General features: G+C 44.2%; 1 protein-coding gene across 3 annotated transcripts in view; it reads left to right on the top strand.

The window, feature by feature from the left end:
* The window catches only part of LOC124468790 (kelch-like protein 29), a 132,448-nt gene that overhangs the window by 75,398 nt on the left and 37,180 nt on the right, over window positions 1-19,870 (top strand). For all 3 annotated transcript variants that reach the window (XM_047021750.1, XM_047021749.1, XM_047021751.1), the window contains 4 exons: window positions 9,152-9,290; window positions 16,079-16,275; window positions 18,931-19,043; window positions 19,242-19,388. In XM_047021750.1, coding sequence (XP_046877706.1) covers window positions 9,152-9,290; window positions 16,079-16,275; window positions 18,931-19,043; window positions 19,242-19,388 — 596 coding nt within the window. The remainder of the gene's footprint in view (window positions 1-9,151; window positions 9,291-16,078; window positions 16,276-18,930; window positions 19,044-19,241; window positions 19,389-19,870) is intronic.

Below are 19,870 nucleotides of genomic sequence, written 5' to 3'. Positions count from 1 at the left end.
TTCAAACACAGACAAATTCATACACGCGGTAATACACACACACACACACAGAAAAAAAACACACACCTGCCCGCGTCACACATCCTAAGGGTGTGATCCATGGAGGCCAAGGTTACTCAGGCATGTAGTGTTCCACATTGAGTATGCGGGGGGAAACCTGGAATGGAACAATACCATTTGCAGACATGAAATGTCTACTGCCCCCAGTAATATGGGAGTGAATTGATTTGCCTGTAAAGTGGAGTCAAAGTGAATGGAAGTTTTGCAGAAACAATCAGAATCTTCATAGCATTGGTGTCAGGGGCCATTGTGCAAAATGGGATTAATTGCTAAGAGTCAAATGCAGATGTTATATGGTTCAACAGCCATGAAACAGGTAGTTATGGATTATCTATGATGCCCAGGGTAAACGCAGTAGCAGAAACTGCAAGGCAGACCATTGGAAGCTAATGTTTCTCTCTAATGAGACTATGTAATTAAGACTTAGGGAAATCACTTTCCTAAACAACAGCATATGTAGTGCATAAGCTATAAATAAATCGTAATTTCTTATCGGGTCTTCCTTAACCAATGGTGTGGTTACCCAACATATGCTGAGAATGAACCAATCCCATTGTGAGAGAACGGAAAACTGGTCTGAAACTTCTCAGAAACTTTTAAAACAGTGATAATGCATGCAGGAAAGCTTATAAATACTAATGACAGGCCCAGACACATCAGCAGAACAGGAACAGGCTCATCTTCGCCAGCTCATTATCCTACAGTTAGCAATACGCTGAGCGTTAGATAGGATTCCTCTGCGTCTTGGAGAAAATGATAAGGACCTGCATTGCAATCAGACTTCTTTGTAGATTGCTGCTATTGTTTCTAAGCTTGATGGACAGTCTCCCTGTGAGCTTTCCCTCTTAACGACATATAGAAATGTGGTATTACCGCATCAAATGCTTAGCTAGCTTTGACATCCTCAGGGGTGCCACTTTGAATGCATTAGCAATTATTGCAATGATTATACTTTGTCACTGTACAATACTTATTCTCTTTCAAAATGCCACCCGTAGAGGGTGGATATTAGCTTATTATGTTTGGAACGGGACAAGCTTGATAGCTGAGTAAAATAATTGAGTTTCGTGACAAAAAAATTCAAACCTGAGATGACTAACGCCAAAGGAGAATAAGCACTTAAATGAACTACGGTAGAAAGTACTGTATATAATTCAGTGCCGCAGAAAGGTAGTTATGTCAAGTGTCTCTCTTTACGTCCATCTTAATTCCAGGAAGGAGTAGCCTCCTCTTTACAACCTGTGGTGCTGAAACCATACAAAGCTCTTCTTGTTTACCCTTGGATGTAGCCTTGCATTACAGTCTCGACCACTCTCTAAGCGGGCGGAACAACTTTGGTCGGGTTTCCCAGATGCGTTAAGAAGCTCTTAAGCTTCTTAACGCATCTGGGAAACCCGACCAAAGTTGTTAACTTAGCACGTAAACACACGCCATCTTCAGGGAGAGAGGTGACATTTACCTGGAGGAATTCCCGGGGACTGGAAAAGCTGTTGCCTCAGTCAAAATATCTGTCCAGTTTGTGGGCTCACCCACCCAGAACACCTGGCTCTATATAAGACGTTAGCCAACTGCTAGACACACTCATAAACACGTTTCAGCGTTAGCGAGCTCGGTGGATGTAGAGTATGTGCCTTCTCCTTTTACACACTGGCAGGCCTGGTCTTACTGGCTGCACACTGGAGCGTGCCTGGGCGGGGGTATTAACAGTTGAGACACAACTGCAGTTGGCAGGTCAATCCCGGCGATGGAGGTTAGGATATCATTCCTCTTCCATTCCGTCACGTGGTAAAACAAAAGCCCCGCTTTGCTTGGGTTTGGTATAAAATGCCATGGTGGTTAATGTTACCAGGTCATGTTTTGCTCGGATTTTCATATGATATTTCATGTCTAGATTGAGACTATCATCAAATTATCAGTATGCTGACGCATGTATACAGTATACAGCCTACCACACCTTATCTTGTCACTATTATAGAATAATTATTCATTATGATGAATTAACACATCCATCTTCCTTTAGGTTGACTGCAGATCTTTTTTGTCAGACTTTTGCACTAAATGAATTAAATTTAGATTAAACATAAATCCTCTAATTTAAATGTGTCTTTTGCACACATCATTGCGTTTTAGTTTGTTTTATCGAATGTATTGAAATGTTGGGTGTATAGGAATTGGCACATGGTGATTTGGAGAAATCAGTAACCTACTATAGACCTTTAATTAAAATGACACAGTGGTGGTGCATACACAGTCTGCACTAATCAAACTTATGTGTTATCTACAGTGGCCCATGTGTTCTCATCATTGCACCATTGTTAAGAATTTATCACTCCCTATCTTATGTGCGAGCTTGTGTTTTTTGTTATTATATAACAATTACCATCCATTGTACATAGGCTGAGCAGTCTGTGATAATGAATTCTTAATACAAGGTGCCAGATAATCTGTTTTGGGGGCTAACTCATTCCGTTTCTTTTCAAAACATAATGATACAGCTGCCCTCCTGTCTCAAACAACAACGATGTTGGCAGCTTTCTGCACTGGGCCTTCGACACTGTAGCACTTTGCTGTGAAAAGGATAGTCATGTTAACTTGACAAGTTGGCAATTTGCAGCTATTTCACATTTAATGACACATGCAGAATCATGAAGTTGGAAGATTAGACCTATTCTGTTGTGTAATTATGTTTCTGTTCCCATTTCACTGAAGCTCAAATAAAGTCAACTTTTTTCCCCATGCGCTGCCAAAAGCGACATGACATTTCATGGCTGTCCTGAGTTGTTTGACGAACCAGCAGCTCAGGCAGCAGATAGAAATGCTGTAACACAGAGAGCCTTGGGTACTCACAATAGTTTCATCAGGCAAGTTTCAACTTTCGTGAAAGATGACTTCGCCTGTTTGATTGTCCTTTAGCCTCGATAATGAGCTAGGGCACTGGAGCCACAGGCACCAGATCCACAATTTTACACACGCACACACACACACACATACACACACACACACATGTTCACACACAGACACACACACAATCAAACATCATGATCATCATAGTCAGAGTAACCATCACAGTGCCACCTCAGGCCCCAAACATACAACACACAATCATACACACACACACAATCACACACACACACACACACCACAGACAAATGGCATGCTGTCACATCAAGCCCTTAGATGCTCCTGAGGCAGTATCTGCTCCTCCACGACTCCTCTGTTCATCCAAACTCCACGTTCTTCATCAGAGCCCACCTGTGTGTGGCTCTGTTCGTCCAAACTCCACGCTCTTCATCAGAGCCCACCTGTGTGTGGCTCTGGGCCTGTGAGCATACAGGAGGGTAGATCTGGACAGTAAACCAAGGCCTTCCTCTAAACTATTCAAGGCTTTATTCTCTGTCTATTCTAGATGGGAACAAAGGGCCACTCTGCGTCCCATTTCCTGAGCCCCCAGAGGGACATGGTTCAGTCCAGGGACATGGTGACAAGAACACCAGGGGTGAGCAGCTCGTCTGGGTAGAATATAGCAGGGAATAAAACGTCCTCATCATGGACTATTCTCTGAGGCAATGGTGCTAAGGCTTTCCAACGTGCTCTGAAATCAGGACAAACAGAGACGTAAGTGTTCAAGGATTCCTGCTTTAGCTGTGGATTAGCGTTTACCAGTAATGGGCAGGAACTGTAGAGAAATTTTAAAAAACGCAGTTGAGTCATGGAGGTGAGCTATTTTATATGAATGAATTTAAATGAATTGAGAATTTGTGCTGATTTTAGTCATGTATTTTGTTAACCGCAAAGCATTTATCAAGCCAATAAACCTCAGATTTTTAGCTGTGTTGTAAATTACAAGTTGTACTCACAGTATGGCAGTCCACCTACATTTAAACATATTTGAACTGAATTCATAGTAATTATCAAAATTATTGCTTTGATAAGCCAATATCCTTGACTGTAATAAGATCTGCAGCAAAATTATGGATGGTTTCAGTGAGCGAAATTTTCAGTGAGCAAAATTTTCATTGTCAACCTTGTCTCAAGCAAAACACCATTTGATTACTTTAGTCCGTTCCGCCATTGTTTTGGATGTCTCAGCTGTCAGCGGTGATAGATATTATTTTATCATATAAGAATAAAATGACATAAAAGTGCATGATGCACCTAGACTATGCATATTACTATCCGTAGTGCTTTCAGACAAATCGGCACAGCACTCAGAATCCTTTATAACTTAAATAGACAAAGAGCTTTTTTCACAAGCCCAGACTTCAAGAGCTTTGTGAACGTGTCTTAGTGGGCATTTACAGTGACCCTTCTCTCCTCCTGCTGTGAGTTCCTCTTTGAGAACCAATTTTAGATATGGCCCTCTATTGACACATCTTCGCAGGGCTTTTTGTGCTGGAAAAAAAGCCTTTTTGACAGGACCTTTGTTGTGGTCTCCATAGTTTTTTTCATTTCACCTGCCTGGGTAATATTCAGGCTGTAATGAATGTGTTGCATTCTTTTTATAATGATTCTGTCCAGTGTTTCACTGGAATAAGTATGCATTATGTTATACATGTTTTCACATGTAAAAAAATATATTATTTTAAAATATTAAATATTTGTTTTACTCATAGTAGTATTTGTTGTATGATTACGGTTAGTATTAATAAGTGATCCTTTTTAAACATATTATAATTATTTGTGTGTCATGCATTTAACAAACAATCAAGGTAATTTGAATTTGAATTGGACCTAATTTGATGTTAGAGAGCCAATAAGCAATTTATATTTACAAAACCAACAAACACAAATGTCTGTGACAGACTGGAATAAAACAAAATAGTCTCTCCAACAAACACAAATGTTTAACTCGTGACAGACTGGAATAAAATAAAATAGTCTCTCCACCATCAAATCACTGATTGATTTTATACTATACCGTTTCTGTTTTGAAAATTGTGTTATTTTGCTAAACATCACTTACATGGGCCAGGCAGGGGTTTGTATTGAGTTATTGAGTGAAAGCAATGATTATTTCTGGATAATTAACCTAAGAGTGTTGAAGAGTGGTGGAGTGATTGATTGTGAATGGACCGAAACAAACAATCACACGGCAAAGGGTCAGTCTGAGCCAGTCAATAACCCAGTAGAACTTCTGACAAATACTATAAACAACATGCTGCTGAAGCTAGTGTCGGCCTGCTCAAAGGAAATTGGGTACTTATTTATTAGCTTATTTATAGCTTGTTATATTTGGAGCTAATTGTTTTTTCTTTCTTAAAAGAATAATAGTTGCATTCAAATAGATTCAGTGAAGAGTTATAAATTACATTCTGTCAAAACCATTGTTTATGTTTCTGAATATGTTCGTGTAAAAACGAATTCTGCTGAAAATAGTGTTTTCCTGTGCATTCGTGCCAATTTTGTATTGTTTATTGCAAAGATTGTTTGTGATACATAGCAATATTTTCCTTATTTATACCTGTTTCCAGATATATAACGCAATAATACATTAACTATCAAATTAACTAAATAGCTGGGTGAGCAGTTGAATGTCCTTGTGACTGCATCAAAATAATAATTTATTAGCTTTATATGACTATTTAACCTCATAATTTGTTTTTGTTTTGTTTGTTATTTTCGTAAAACTGTTAATCATATATCGTAGTCACTTTAAAAAAATCTAAAATGTCAAACCATTCATTTCCCCCATAGGTAAAATAGTTGTTGTGTTAATCAGTAGTAAAAGTGCACACTAACATTTTAATCACATATAAATCGTGTTAATTGAGTTCACAAATTCAGATACAAAGTAAATTGAATATGCTCATTCAATGTTGAGTATTTTTTTATTACTATCTGGATATTTCCAATTTTCCTAAATATGTGATAATGTCATTCAATTAAGTTTTGCCAATGAAAAGACTGGGAAATAACTTAATCTTTGAGCATAAAATATAGCTGATGGAGTCAACACACAAAATGGTGGATTTTTACCTCATGAAATAATAGAACCTCAAAATGGCCCAAGTAAAACAGCCAATGGTGTGCTTCAATGCCCCTTTACAGTAGCCAATTAGAGCACAGTGCCTAATCCATGTGCCGGCATCTACACAGAGCACACGCACAGATAAACAGAGAGCTGGGATTGGCTGCTGCCTGGGAATTCAGAGCATCCTATTGGCAGCTGCCAGTATTTTATGATACGGTAGGGTTACCAGGGTGAGAAGCAGAACTGGCACATATAACTTGAGGTTTAATATAACGTTTCACTCAACGGTGGACACGCTCGCCAGGGTTCTAGAACCGTTCAAATGCTCAGAGCAAATAAACAAACTGTAGGTTCGCTCAGACTCCTTCATATTTGACGCTTGCCTGTAAAATGTAGTGTGGGTACCCCCTTAAACTCGGTACACTCTACCACTGTTGTATCCCCCAAGTGAAGATACCTATCGGGCTGTAATACCAGGCGGCACAGATGAACCCCCACCAGACTCTCATCGTTGTTCCCCACAGAGGAACGTGTGGTCTGTCAGTCCCACCTCCCTGGGCTCCCCTCACCACATCCTCCACCACAGTGGACAAAGGAAACGCCACGTGATGTTTCATGGTCCGCGGTGATGATGGGTTGTTCTTGGGCGTGTGCTGATCCACAGAAATATGCCATAATTAGCTTTTCCATCCCCGTTTCAGGTGTGTCCATCCAACTCAGAGGGGGGCGGCCATTGTTTGCTGACAACCATAGTTCTCTTCTCTCTCTCTCTCAGTCTCTCTCTCCCTGTTCCTTCTCTCCCCTTAGACCCAGTCTGTGGGTAAATGGGTGCTATGCGCTGTGGCAGATTGAAGGTGAGAGCCGTATCGGTCACTGGAGATTCACAATGCAAACTCCAATTACTATGTATTCACTATTCACTGGCTCTTGAGTAATCAGATAACTATCCAACTGGCAAGTAGGGCTGGAACTGCCTGGAATGAGAGCTTGATGAAGGACAAGACTATTACAAGATACTGTTTGTGTGTGTGTGTGTGTGTGGAGGGGGGGGGGGCCTGAGTGTGTTATTGGGGGGGGTGATGTTGTGTGTTTGAGGTGGGGGGGTGGAGTGTGTTATTGGGGTGTGTGATGTTGTGTGTGTGAGGTGGGGGGGCCTGAGTGTGTTATTGGGGTGTGTGATGTTGTGTGTGTGAGGTGGGGGGGTGGAGTGTGTTATTGGGGGTGTGTGATGTTGTGTGTGTGAGGTGAGGGGGTGGAGTGTGTTATTGGGGTGTGTGATGTTGTGTGTGTGAGGTGAGGGGGTGGAGTGCATGTCTGTGTGGCTCTGCAGCAGTCAGTTCACGTTCATCATCACATAGAAAGAAACTCAGGATGTTCTCAGGATGTTTCTGCTTTCGGTGTGGTTGATGACAAAGTTTAACACAGAAGTTCCAGTTATTAATTCAGGGAATATGAGAACGTTGACAACGATCCTCTGCCAAGAAAAAAAGGTTTTCCAAGCCAAGGCTTTAGATTTTCAACTTATTGTCACACAGCTTAATACTGTATTATTTTGTCTGCTGAATTAATTTAAAATGAGCTCCATTGTCACTCAAAAGAAAGTAAAGGGAGCTAAACGAGTGGATGTGGCAGCCAAACACCAGCACTGATGTCAGACCAGGTTAATTAAATTCTAGGCTTTTCAGTCTGGCAGCAACACAAGCTACATCTAGCAAGCACGATAACACAAACCCTTTTGTACTGTTATGTGATGATCCAATCACCCTTCTGATCAGTGCTACGTAAATGGGCTAGACAGTTATTTAAAACACCCACACACCCGCACACACACCAGCGCACACACAAACACACACACACACACACACTTATTATACACCACATTTGCAATAAATGACTAGTTGGGATAGAAAAAGGTCAGTGATGCGTGTGATCATTGGACTGTGATCGTTGGAAATAAAAGCGAATTTAACTGCATGTTTCGTAGCAATGCTCCAGTACAGCCTTATTGGTGACGTTACCCCCCCAAAAACAGATCTGGGATCAGATAAGACAATTCCCCCACCCCCCTAATCCGAACTTCACCCACTACAGACACATAGGGCCTACAGGCTGCTGGGAGTGGTTTCTACGCTTCATCTCCTACCTACTGCATGTATGTCCCTCAGCAGCCAGGTAGACACCTTGATGTGTGACATGGGGCCGTTTATCCATCCCCCTCCAGAATGCCATTTATAAAAACTGCAGGATTACAGATGGCCACATGCACACGATGAAATCTACAGCGTTGTAGACTGTCCCCCTCTGCACTGCAGGATGTTGGATTCGAAGCCAAGGCTCCCGCTGTCTCTCACTCTCAGCATCTCCTCATGGTGCCTCATTAAAACACAGAGCGAAACAAGCGCTTCCGACCCGCCGCTACAGCAGGGCTGGTCCTCTCACTGTGCTCATCAAATGAATCTCTCGTAGCTGTTGTTTGTTTCCTCTCTGGTAGACCGCTGCTGGTGCTCAGGCAATATTTCCCATTTTAGTTTGTCATATAGAATGATAGGTAAACAGTATTTGTTATTAATCCAGTGACGTTCAGTTGAGTAATATACTATGACTCCTAGTGAACTAATGATGAAATGCTAAATAATGTTGACACATCTGAGAATATTTCATGTCTTTCTTTTCAGTCATATTTGTTTTGTTTATTATTGAAATTAATTTTTTCAGAATTTGCCTGAATTTCAGAATTTGAATTCCAAGATATTCAGTATCTTGTATCTCATGAATTATGTATCAGTTGTGTATGAAACATGAATATTCACACCTCCAATGCATCATTTATGTATGTAGTACTAGTGCTTTTACTTAAACACACACACACTTCACCACTATACTTAAATGTTTGTTGAACTACAGTATCTCCATCTATCCCCTTTATACTGTATCACATAATGAAACTTACTGTGTTTGGCCAGTCCTATTTTGTCAATTTGCACATTGCTCTTGTTTGTCTTCAACAATCTGCTTTTTTATGATTGCTACATTGATTGCTATGTTTTCTGTTATCTCTATATGAAAGAGAGATTTCTAAAGCGGAACATGGCGTTGTCTGTTTCTTTTTTTGTTCTACAGAGATGTTGAAGGAGTTGAACCAACAACGCAGAGCGAAAGAGTTTACAGACCTGAAAATAATTGTTGAAGGCAAAGAGTTTGAAGTCCACCAAAATGTTCTAGCTTCCTGCAGCTTGTATTTCAAGGACCTGGTGAAAAGGTTTGCCTTCCTCTCTGCTCCCTCCAGCTGTTGATCCAATCTGTTCTTTTCGTAGGGCCCATTTGTGTCGCTTTCTTTTCCCTCCCCCTCTCTCTCTTGCAGGTGTGTGAAGATTTTGGTTCCTATCACAGGGCCAGCAGCCATTCCTTCCTCCTCCCGCTCAAATGAATGTATCTCCAAACGGAGTAGAGGTCCACTCTCGTCTGTACCTTTCCTCCCCATGTAGAGAACATTAACCACGTTTCCATTTTAATAAGCAGTGAAAACGTTCCATGACTGGGGCATCTTTAGAAACTCACTGTAGGGCTGTCACTTCAGAGAAACCGCTGTGTTTCCCCAGCTGGTCCAAAGCTGTGATGTCTCATATGGGTATGGGCGAGTTGGGTTTTCTCAGCTACCTTATTTTATGTCTGCACATTTCTTTTCAAATGCTAATGATCGGAGGTTTAGCGTAATGAAAGGATGGGGAAGGCTTTAGAGTTGTGAGGAAAAAGGACAAAGAAAAAGACTTCGCTTTCTGAAGCGTTACTTTCTCACAGGTTAATGCACCCTCCATTAATGTATTCATTTAAACTGGATCCAAGTATTACTAAATTTCTCCGTCGCTCATATTATATTGTGTGTCTCTAGGCTGCTTGCCCTGCTTAGCTATGTTTGAGTGTGTGTGTGTGTGTGAATGTGTTAGACAGAGTAACACAAAGTGCAATAGTTTCTGTCTGTGTTTTGAGTGTGTGTGTCTTCCATAGCTTGAATGTGTGTGTATGTGCAATAGTTTCTGTCTGTGTTTTGAGTGTGTGTGTCTTCCATAGCTTGAATGTGTGTGTATGTGCACGCCTTCCCTGTGTGTATCCTCTCTTTTTCTATGATTTTGAAGAGAAAACCCTCTCCCTAATGTCCTCATCCCTACTTCAGATCCTTGCAGGTGTTTTTTCGACTTGCTTGAGAGCCCCTTGGAACCGATGGTGTTTCTATTTTCTATTTTTTCGTCATATGTCTTTGTCCCGTCCCCCCCCCTCCGCTCGCAGAGATAGCAGAGCGCCTGGTTGACAGACAGACAGTACAGTCGCTAGCTGCACTTCTAAAGCTTCGGGGAGCGTGCCGCTTGCCCTGCAGCCAGGCCGTCGCCCTTGTGAGCTCATCAGAGAGCAGCACGCTGCTTATCAGCTGCGGCGGAGAGGTGGCGAGGCAGGCACGCCACGCTCTCAGCTCTCACAGATACGCTTGTTCCCCCTGAATGGGGAAGCACGGCGACAGCAGAGAGAGGACAAGGTCTTTAGAGACATAACAGCCACATAGTCACATCTACACAGAGACACACTCATCTCTCTCTCTCTGTCTCTCTCTAAACACACACACCCAAACACACACACACACATGAGCAGTGCTCATGACCTTGCCGATACCACAGAGGACCCTGGTAGATGTTGTCATGTTTGGAGAGACTTGAAGTCCCCATGCTGGTCAGGCTGTCAATCACATGGGCTTGGCTCTGTTCCTTCGTCAGGCAGGAGGGAGTTAGGTTATGCATAAAGATTTTTTCCCCAGAAAGACACAGTGTCCCAGTGGAGGCAGGATCTTACCAGCCTCAGAGTTCATCTGCATCTCTCAGCCTCCTGTCTAGTTTTTAAGATTTTCGTACCTGTTTAATTTGGCTGATTGATAGAGCAAATTCTCATTAAGTGAATAATTAATTGTAAAACGCCCTTAATTTGTCATCATAACAGTCCTTTTCTCTTTTGAGATTAAATCAGAAATATAATTTTCTCATTTAACTGCAAATTTAGAACAATATGTCATGACTGTTCGACTAATTATGAATTGTATAAAACGTCAACTCTATGCCATGATAAAGTTATAATAATCCATCCTGGCAGACAGAATAGAAATACCCCCCATGTGTAACTACTGTTCACTTCATAAGACTCGCATAGAACATAAAACTGTAGGAGAGAGAGAGAGAGAATAGAGAGAAGACAGAGAGAGAGAGAGAATAGAGAGAAGACAGAGAGAGAGAGAGAATAGAGAGAAGACAGAGAGAGAGAGAGAATAGAGAGAAAACAGAGAGAGAGAGAGAATAGAGAGAAGACAGAGAGAGAGAGAGAGAATAGAGAGAAGACAGAGAGAGAGAGAGAGAATAGAGAGAAGACAGAGAGAGAGAGAATAGAGAGAAGACAGAGAGAGAGAGAGAGAATAGAGAGAAGACAGAGAGAGAGAGAGAATAGAGAGAAGACAGAGAGAGAGAGAGAATAGAGAGAAGACAGAGAGAGAGCGCTTTGTGTCTCAGAGGTGTTGTACAGTCAGTGTCTGGGCACGTGCAGAGCTGGGCAGAGCAGAGGGATCTGAGCCTGTCAGTGAGTGAGGGCCTCTGTGTGCCATTCGGGTCACTATCCAGCTTGTCCGGAATGATGCTGATGCCACACATGGCCCCTTGGCCGTCATGCTCTTTATGAGGTCAAATGAAAGAGAGAAACGCCCCTCCTCACGCTCTCTCCCAACACTCGCTATGCTGCTCTAGGAGGTATTCACCACTGCCCAGCTACCCTGTTAGCACCTCATAAACTAGGAGTGTGTCTGCGTCTGTGTGTGTGTGTGTGTGTTGGGGTATGGTGCAGGGCTATAATTCTCCCATGTTATCCAGGCAGCCAGCCATCACTTAGAGAGAGGGTAGATATGGGTACGAGAGTGCATCTCTGCTCATTTCCCCTGAACTCAAAACACACACTCACACAGACACACACTCACACAGACACACAGTCACACAGATACACACGTAAGAAATTAAAGTCTTAATGGGCACATATGCTTCGCTAGTGCTCCATGAAAGAAGTAATAACGTAAATTCTTGTTTACATTTCGAAAATTCATTTTCATTTAGAAGGCTTATCTTGTTTTCCTATCATTAGTTGTTAAATAAATACCAAGGAAATATCACAGCACCGTGTTTGAACTCGTTTTGCCTTTTTTGATCAGTGGTCTTAATTTGAGCTGCTGTGAATGTAAACTTCTTAATGTTTGTGTCAGGAATATTTTAGAGTTCTGCAGATATAGTGTTTCATATATCGTTTAAATGCTCATCACTTCTTCACGGAAAATATCTGCAACATTTGACAGATGTGTTGTTCAGGAACAAATGAGGACTAATACCAGCTACAGATAAAACTAAGATGATAGAAATAAAAACGACATTCAGTTTAACTGCTCACATCCATAATTACATCAATTTATGCAAATCATTTCCACTTCCTATGGTTGTAGAGCACATTATTATATTTGGATAAAAATCTCTCTCTCTCTTACAATCTCTCTTTCACCCCCACCCCCTACATTTATCTTCCTCCCTCTCTTTTCAAAGTATACTTCTAAAAAGAGCTCACAGTTTTTATGTATGTGGCTCCCAATGAATCCAGCTTGTCAAAGACTGACCGACTGTATCGTGCTAGCTGAAGGATGTAATACGGCTCCAGAATGTGCAGGCACGGCCGCGCTCACCCACCAAAAAAAGCTATTACCTTCCCCTTTAGAAGCCCATGCACAGAACAGAGAGACAGATCACCCCTAGTAATTCCATTTTACCCCTCAGGATTTTCAATAAGTTTGCTCTGTACCCCTTAAATGTATGGCCACAGCATCTGCAGCATGCTGTAATGTAGACACACACATCCTCTGAACAGTCTTGACACACATGCTCATGGCATTTGTTCCACTCTCTCTCTAACCCTCTCCTTTGACCATGCCAAGAACAACAGCTCTAAAACATTGTCCAAAAATTCGAGCTCCTTTTACCCTCCTTCCCTCTGTCTCTCCTTCCCTCTTACTCTCTCTTTGTCTCCTCCCTCACCTCCCCCAAAGACGCAGAAAGAGCTAGACAAGAGTGCCAAAGTCCTTTCAATGTGTCTTCTGGACAGTCATGGCAGTAGAGACGATACAGAGCTTAGATCCCTCTCTCAGCTAGACCTGCTATGGAAGGCAGGGGTTTGGTGGCATATCTTTCAGGGTTTAGTTCTAAAATGCTATGAACTCAGTTCATAATATTCTCCTGGTTTGAGCCAGTGAATATTAATGGCAGCGTTCGCATCCCTTTCAGTGACCACCTGCTAGTGAGTGTTTCTCACCTCAGTCAGGAGCCCCTCAGACACTGTCACAGTCATGCACGGAGAACCACAGAGCCCTTACGCTAACAAACAGGCACACACCAAACGATAAACTACCACGAGTACTGTGTGAACCAAATGAGCACACTATGCTAATTCCAGGGCTGGAGTTCTCTTGTCGAAAGACGGAATGAATACATTTGTATTATGTCCCATGAAGTTGATTTCTATTTGCAAACGTACTCTATGCATAGAGAGTTATGTAGAAATATGCATATGTGTGTCTGAATAGGCCTTTTTACAAAACATTTGAATGTTTGTTTTTTGTCTGTGAAGTCGTTATGCTGAGGGACACGTTAGTGATCTATGTATGTCACTTCCTCTCTCGTTCAGCTCGCCTCCCATCTGACAGACTACTCTGAATTGAAAACTATTTTTCCTGGGGAGAATTTTTTTTTTCGTAAACAAAATGTATCTGACTAAATCTCCTCGCTGTCTTCTACTTACCTCATTTTCTCTCTCTCCCTTTCTCTCCCTTTCTCTTTTTCTCTCCTCTCTCTCCCTTTCTCTCTCTTTCTCTTTTTCTCTCCTCTCGCTCCCGCCCTCTGTATCATCCTAAAAAACAAGTCTGCAATCAGATGCAGCATAAATACATCCACCTCTCTAAATAGATGGAAAGTCATTTCCATAACAAAAGTGCTTTAGACAAAACAAATTGCCACTCCAGCCGATTCCGATTGCACTAATTGACCTGGTTGATGAGCATGCTCTTGGTTTATTTTTACCTTTTTTTATTTCCTTCTCTTCTCTTCCCCACCTCCTCCATCGCTTAACCCTGGACTAAACCACCCCCCGCCCCTACACACACACACACCCTTTCTCTATCTTAATACTGCCACTGCAGAAGCTTAGGGTGGAGGGACAATAACACCATGTGGCTTTTTGCTTTGCAGGAGGACAGAGCATCACTGCCTTGGTTTTCTCAGCCTATGTCCATGCAGAGATAAAAAACCATTGTCTTATTATTTTTTTGCATTGTCCTTCTCCCCCCTCTCACCTTCTGCGTGCGCTCTCAATGACGACTAATGTCTCAGTTCATATACAGGCAACTGGTGATTATTGCAGCGAGGACAAAGGCTTTGTTTAGGTGTGGTGGAGGTGGTTGGAGGTGGGTGGGGGGGTAGGATTGGGAAGGGGGGGGTGGTGCTCTTAATTAAAAGAGCCAGGCGTAGTATTGGAACAACCCCCCTCCCCTCCTCACCCTCAGAAGGATGGCTGCTGGCTCCCTGTGGAAGAACCAACTCCCTCCCTCCCTCTCTCCCTCCCTCCCTCCCTCCCTCCCTCCCTCCCTCCCTCCCTCCCTCCCTCCCTCCCTCCCTCCCTCCCCCCTTCCCTCCCTCCCTCCCTCCCCTCGCTCCCCACTAACCATTCTGTCCATTTGTCTGTTTGTCTGTCTTGCGCTGTCTCCGTGTCTGATTGCGACGTTTCACAAATCTGACTGATTGTGATGTTGTGGGAAAACACCTCTCAAAACCCACCGAGAAACAAACATAACATCATCAACTAGGCACTGTGAGCAACATAGACAAAACACCCACCATCCATCTCAATGCACGGTCGTTTTCATATTGTTTGTGTCCATAGCCGCAGGGGAAGAGACACAAAAGGCTACCCTGTGCATTCTTGGGCATTGATTCCATTTATTATGCCCTTGAGTGGATTATTGTTTCACATGGGACATTAAACATCGGTGGTGAGCTGTTACCCAACTCTCGTCCGGCCCCTAAGGACCACTGACATAGGAACTAATCACGGCTACTTGATCCCCATGATGTCATCGCGCTCTCGGCCGGTGCAGCCCCTCCACGCTCAGCACATCCTCCATTACAGGGCCGCATTAGGGACGTATCCCGTTCCCGCGCCGCGTCCGTCCATGCTTCCCCAGCCTGGCGTTCATTAGGGGTTAGGGCTGGCGGTGTTGGATGTACAGCACGCTTCACAGCAGTGTTATTGTCACGGGCACAGCCACAGCTATCATCACAAGACAACTGCTGTAGCTAACTGTTCACCATCCATCACTGTCTACATCACCCCCCACTCCCACCCACCCACCCCCCTCTCTCTCTCTCTCTCTTCACTCTCCCTCGCTTTCTCGCTCTCTCTCTCTCTCTCTCTCTCTCTCTCTCTCTCTCTCTCTCTCTCTCTTCACTCTCCCTCGCTTTCTCGCTCTGTCCACATATTACATCTGTACACAGTATGCATGTCCATGTGATATCTGTGCATACACGAAATTGTACACGTGTCAAAGCATGCCTTTTTTTTTTTTGCTTGCCATGATAAGACAGAAAGCAATAACTTGTGATCCCCCCCTAATCCTTGTTTTTCGAGAGAACGCTTTGTTTCAGATGCAGCACTATACATGTTTATCCTACAAATCTAGTCTAATAAAACGCTAGAAAACCTCTTTATCTTCCCCTTTCTACCTTACTTTGCATCTTATGGTGTAATCTGTCCCTTCCTCCCCACTCGTACCACCCCAGGCTGGGTGTGTGTCGAGGCTGTGTGTAGCCTCTAGGTGTGTGTCGAGGCTGTGTGTAGCCTCTAGGTGTGTGTCGAGGCTGTGTGTAGCCTCTAGGTGTGTGTCGAGGCTACACACACTCTTCCTAATGCCTCTCTCTGCCGTGATTGGTCTGCCAGGTCGTCAGGGGAGACGAGGAGCGGGGACAAGCTGGAGCTGACCATGAGCAACATCGGAGCGGACGTTCTGGAGCTGCTGTTGGAGTTTGTCTACACGGGCTCGCTGGTTATTGACTCGGCCAATGCCAAGACGTTGCTGGAAGCGGCCAACAAGTTCCAGTTCAACACCTTCTGCAAAGTCTGTGTGTCCTTTCTAGGTATGTGGAATCCAGCGTCCACGTCCAGGTCTTTGTGTGTGTGTGTGTAAAAAGCATCTTGTCCAAAGCCTGAATTTCCTGGCTGTGTTTGGCATCAGGTCCCTCGCCCCCTGTCAGGTGTCCAGAGCAGGAAGGAACCCTGCCAGAGTAGAGAGGGATGATTTGACTTCCTAACAGCCTCCACTGGCCCCCTCCCTCCCCTACCTCCACTAGGGCCCCAGCCTCCCCTCCCTTCCTCTCTCCCCCACCTCCACTGGCCCCCTCCCTCCCCTACCTCCACTAGGGCCCCAGCCTCCCCTCCCTTCCTCTCTCCCCAGCCTCCCCCACCTCCCCCATGCAGAGGCATCAGGACACACCACAGCACATTTATACAAAGGTCAGGGAACAATTGTCAGCTAAATGTCAAATCTGCTGGCGAGAGTGATGATGGAATCCATGGATACTAGAGTGGATCAATACTCAGACAAGGTTAGGAGCTGGGAGGGGGGGTCTCTGTGTTGCAGCCTGGGCTGAGGGGGGGGTGAGGAGAGGAGACCCTGGGGGTAAACTGGGAAGCAAATGGGTAGTCATGGGTTTTACAGGGTCAAGGGACTAAGAGTAACTCCAAATGTCAGGTTTTGCGTACCATTTAATAGAGCTGGCTTGGGATGCGAGTAACACTGTGAATGTTTGGGCTTCATCAGAAGTATAAAGGTCAGCGGGAGGAGGGGGTGGGGGGGGCGGGGGGTGGGGGGGGGTTGTTGATGGGGAGACGGTGAGGAGGATCGGCCCCCACATATCGATTTATTTTCCTTGTTTCCTTCCGAATATATGGACTTGTAGCTCAGAAGCAGAAAACAGGAAAACCATTTGTAACTCAGGTTTGCTTCACAATCAAAACGTCAGAGGGTTCTCGCTGGACGTGAAACATGACATCTGAGAGCCTTACTGAGGAAGGAGCCAAGTACAGTCTGTCCTTGAACCGAGAGAAGAGAAATTGATACCATGTCAGAGATATTGAAGTTTTTTTTTTACAAATGTACTGCAAAGAAAAAGCAAACAAACATTTGCTTGGCCTAGTTTTGGCCTGGTAGCCGACAAAAAAAAAACCTGGAAGGAAACTTAAGTTGAAGGATCTCAAAGCACACTCTTCACCCACATAGAGCATGTTTTTATTTTATATTTATTGAGGTTCGAATTAACACAGAGCCATCATTTATTAAAAGTTAAATCCACTCATTGAATGATGGTTGGCATGGAATAGAAACTCCAGTTTTGGCTTCAGGGTTTGCCAGTAAATCTCCAGAACTGTAAGTCCAATGTTTTTGGTGCTGACCTTCAGACCATAGTGGTGGGGCTGGTCTCCCACTGTGTCTGTGGTGGGGATTTACAGCCAACAGCAGCTACAGCCAAGGCCTGGTATAAAACCACACTGGTTCTCTCTCTATCTCTCTCTCTCTACCTCGTCACTGGGTTTATGAGCTGTTACACAGTCACGCATGGATTCACATATGCACGCACAAGCATCTGCACACACAGGCACAGACACACATTATGCACACACACACATACACATACAGAGGCACGCATGCACGCGTCTCACACATTCACACTGACAAGTGTTTACTGTCCACACACACACACACAAACACACACACACACACACACACACGAACACAGCTACTAAAGTCATCTGCACAGTTGTGAACACTGTGACAAAAAGAATAAAACACTACAACGTGGACAGATCATTGTCTGTTTTTCCATTTATCTTCACCATAGTTTTTAGACCTAAGTCTGTCTTTGATGTCACATAAACCATGGGTTTGTTTAGTGTGAGCTTTTTGTTGTTGTGGTCAGCTGACCTTTAGTGGGGGATATTTGTTTTGGGAAGACTCTGGGCTTATTGATGAGCAGTCTGGTGGTAGTTCACTCCAGTGGCTGCTGTTTGATCAGGCTTCTCACCGTGGCCACAGCTCAGTTTGGTGTGTGTGTGCATTTGTGTTTGTGTGTGTGAGTGCATGTGTGCTTGTGTGTGTGAGTGAGTGCACTGCTGATCTGTATTCCAGGAAGGTGCCTGTTTCCTATGTATGGGCATGGCACATTTTGTGTGTGTGTGTGTGTTTTTGCTGGGATGTTAGAAGCCTTTAACTGGCTGAGCTAATCCCTGCTAGGTCTCTCCAGCCTCCTGCAGTTCACAGCCTGCCACCTGGGCTCTGAGCGATCGATTCCCCTTGTTGTTTGTCCCTGGAGCTGTTTGAGTTATTACACTCTCTCCCCTGCCTCAGATACACACCCCGATAGACGGCCCGTCGCCTCCACCCCCTAACCCCATCTCTCAGGTCCCCTTCTCCCAGGCCTATGATCTTTTATGGATGTGTGAATGATGGCTTCTTTCCTCCTCTTCTCCCTTTTCTCTCTTTTCTTTTCTCTAATGCCGCCCTCTCTCCCTCTACCCCTCTCTCTCTCTCTCTCTCTACCCCTCTCTCCCTCTACCCCTCTACCCCTCTCTCTCTCTCCCTCTACCCCTCTCCCTCTCTCTATCTCTCCCTCTAACCCTCTCTCTCTCTCTCTCAACCACTTTCTCTCTCGCTTTCTTCCTCTATTGTCTTCCCTCTCTCTTTCTCTCTCTCTCTCTCTCTCTCTCTCTCAATCTCTCTCTCTCCCCTTCTCCAGAGAAACAGCTGACAGCAGGAAACTGTCTGGGCGTGCTGGCCATGGCTGAGGCTATGAGATGTACAGAGCTCCATAATATGGCCAAGGCCTTTGCCCTGCAGAACTTCCCAGAGGTGAGTACCGACCTGTCCATCCATACAGCATATTGATTGACATGGATGAATACTGATTTAGTCACCTTGAATATCAATAGCATGAATGCAAAATTTACATCCTGTCATCTGAACAGCATAGTAGCATGGATGTGTTCACATTTGCAATTACAAACTACTTCAAACCATCATGTTTCTGTGTGTGTGTGTGTGTGCCAGGTGGCAGGGCAGGAGGAGATCCTGAGTGTGTCTAAAGATGACCTGGTAGCTTACCTGTCCAACGACAGTCTGAACACCAAGGCTGAGGAGCTGGTCTATGAGACTGCCATCAAGTGGATCAAGAGAGACCCCAACACCAGAGTACAGGTGAGTAACCTGTGTGTGTGTGTGTGTGTGTGTGTGTGTCGGGGGGGGGGGGGGGGGGGGGGGGGGGGGGTCTAGCAGGTGGCAATGGCAGGCATCTTTTCTAAGACTCAAAGACCCAAAGCCTCTATAGCGGTGTGCCATGCTTTATCCATTGGTGTTACCTGATGTCATCACCTTCAGGATGACAGTAAGTACAGAGGGCTGGGAGTGTCAGCAGTGGTCCCCAACAGCAGCATCCACTCTCTTGTGGTCTATACTATATTTACCAGCCACCACCTCAAACAAACTAACAAGCTGCTCTGGCTGTCAGGCATTCACGGCCATCTCTTCCCCGCCTGAATAATTACACCCATCCAGTGGAGCTCGATAGACATTTCCAGAGGAGGAGGTGAGGATGAATAAAGCGTATCTATTGCCAGAGCTGAGATGGTGTATTGACACTGACTGTAAAGTAGTGAGGTCACACCTCGGGCATTGAGGGA

Source organism: Hypomesus transpacificus, chromosome 6 (assembly GCF_021917145.1).
Source record: "Hypomesus transpacificus isolate Combined female chromosome 6, fHypTra1, whole genome shotgun sequence".
Taxonomy (NCBI): Eukaryota; Metazoa; Chordata; class Actinopteri; order Osmeriformes; family Osmeridae; genus Hypomesus; species Hypomesus transpacificus.
Note: the sequence above shows the minus strand (reverse complement) of the source record. Positions and strands in the feature narration are given on the sequence as shown.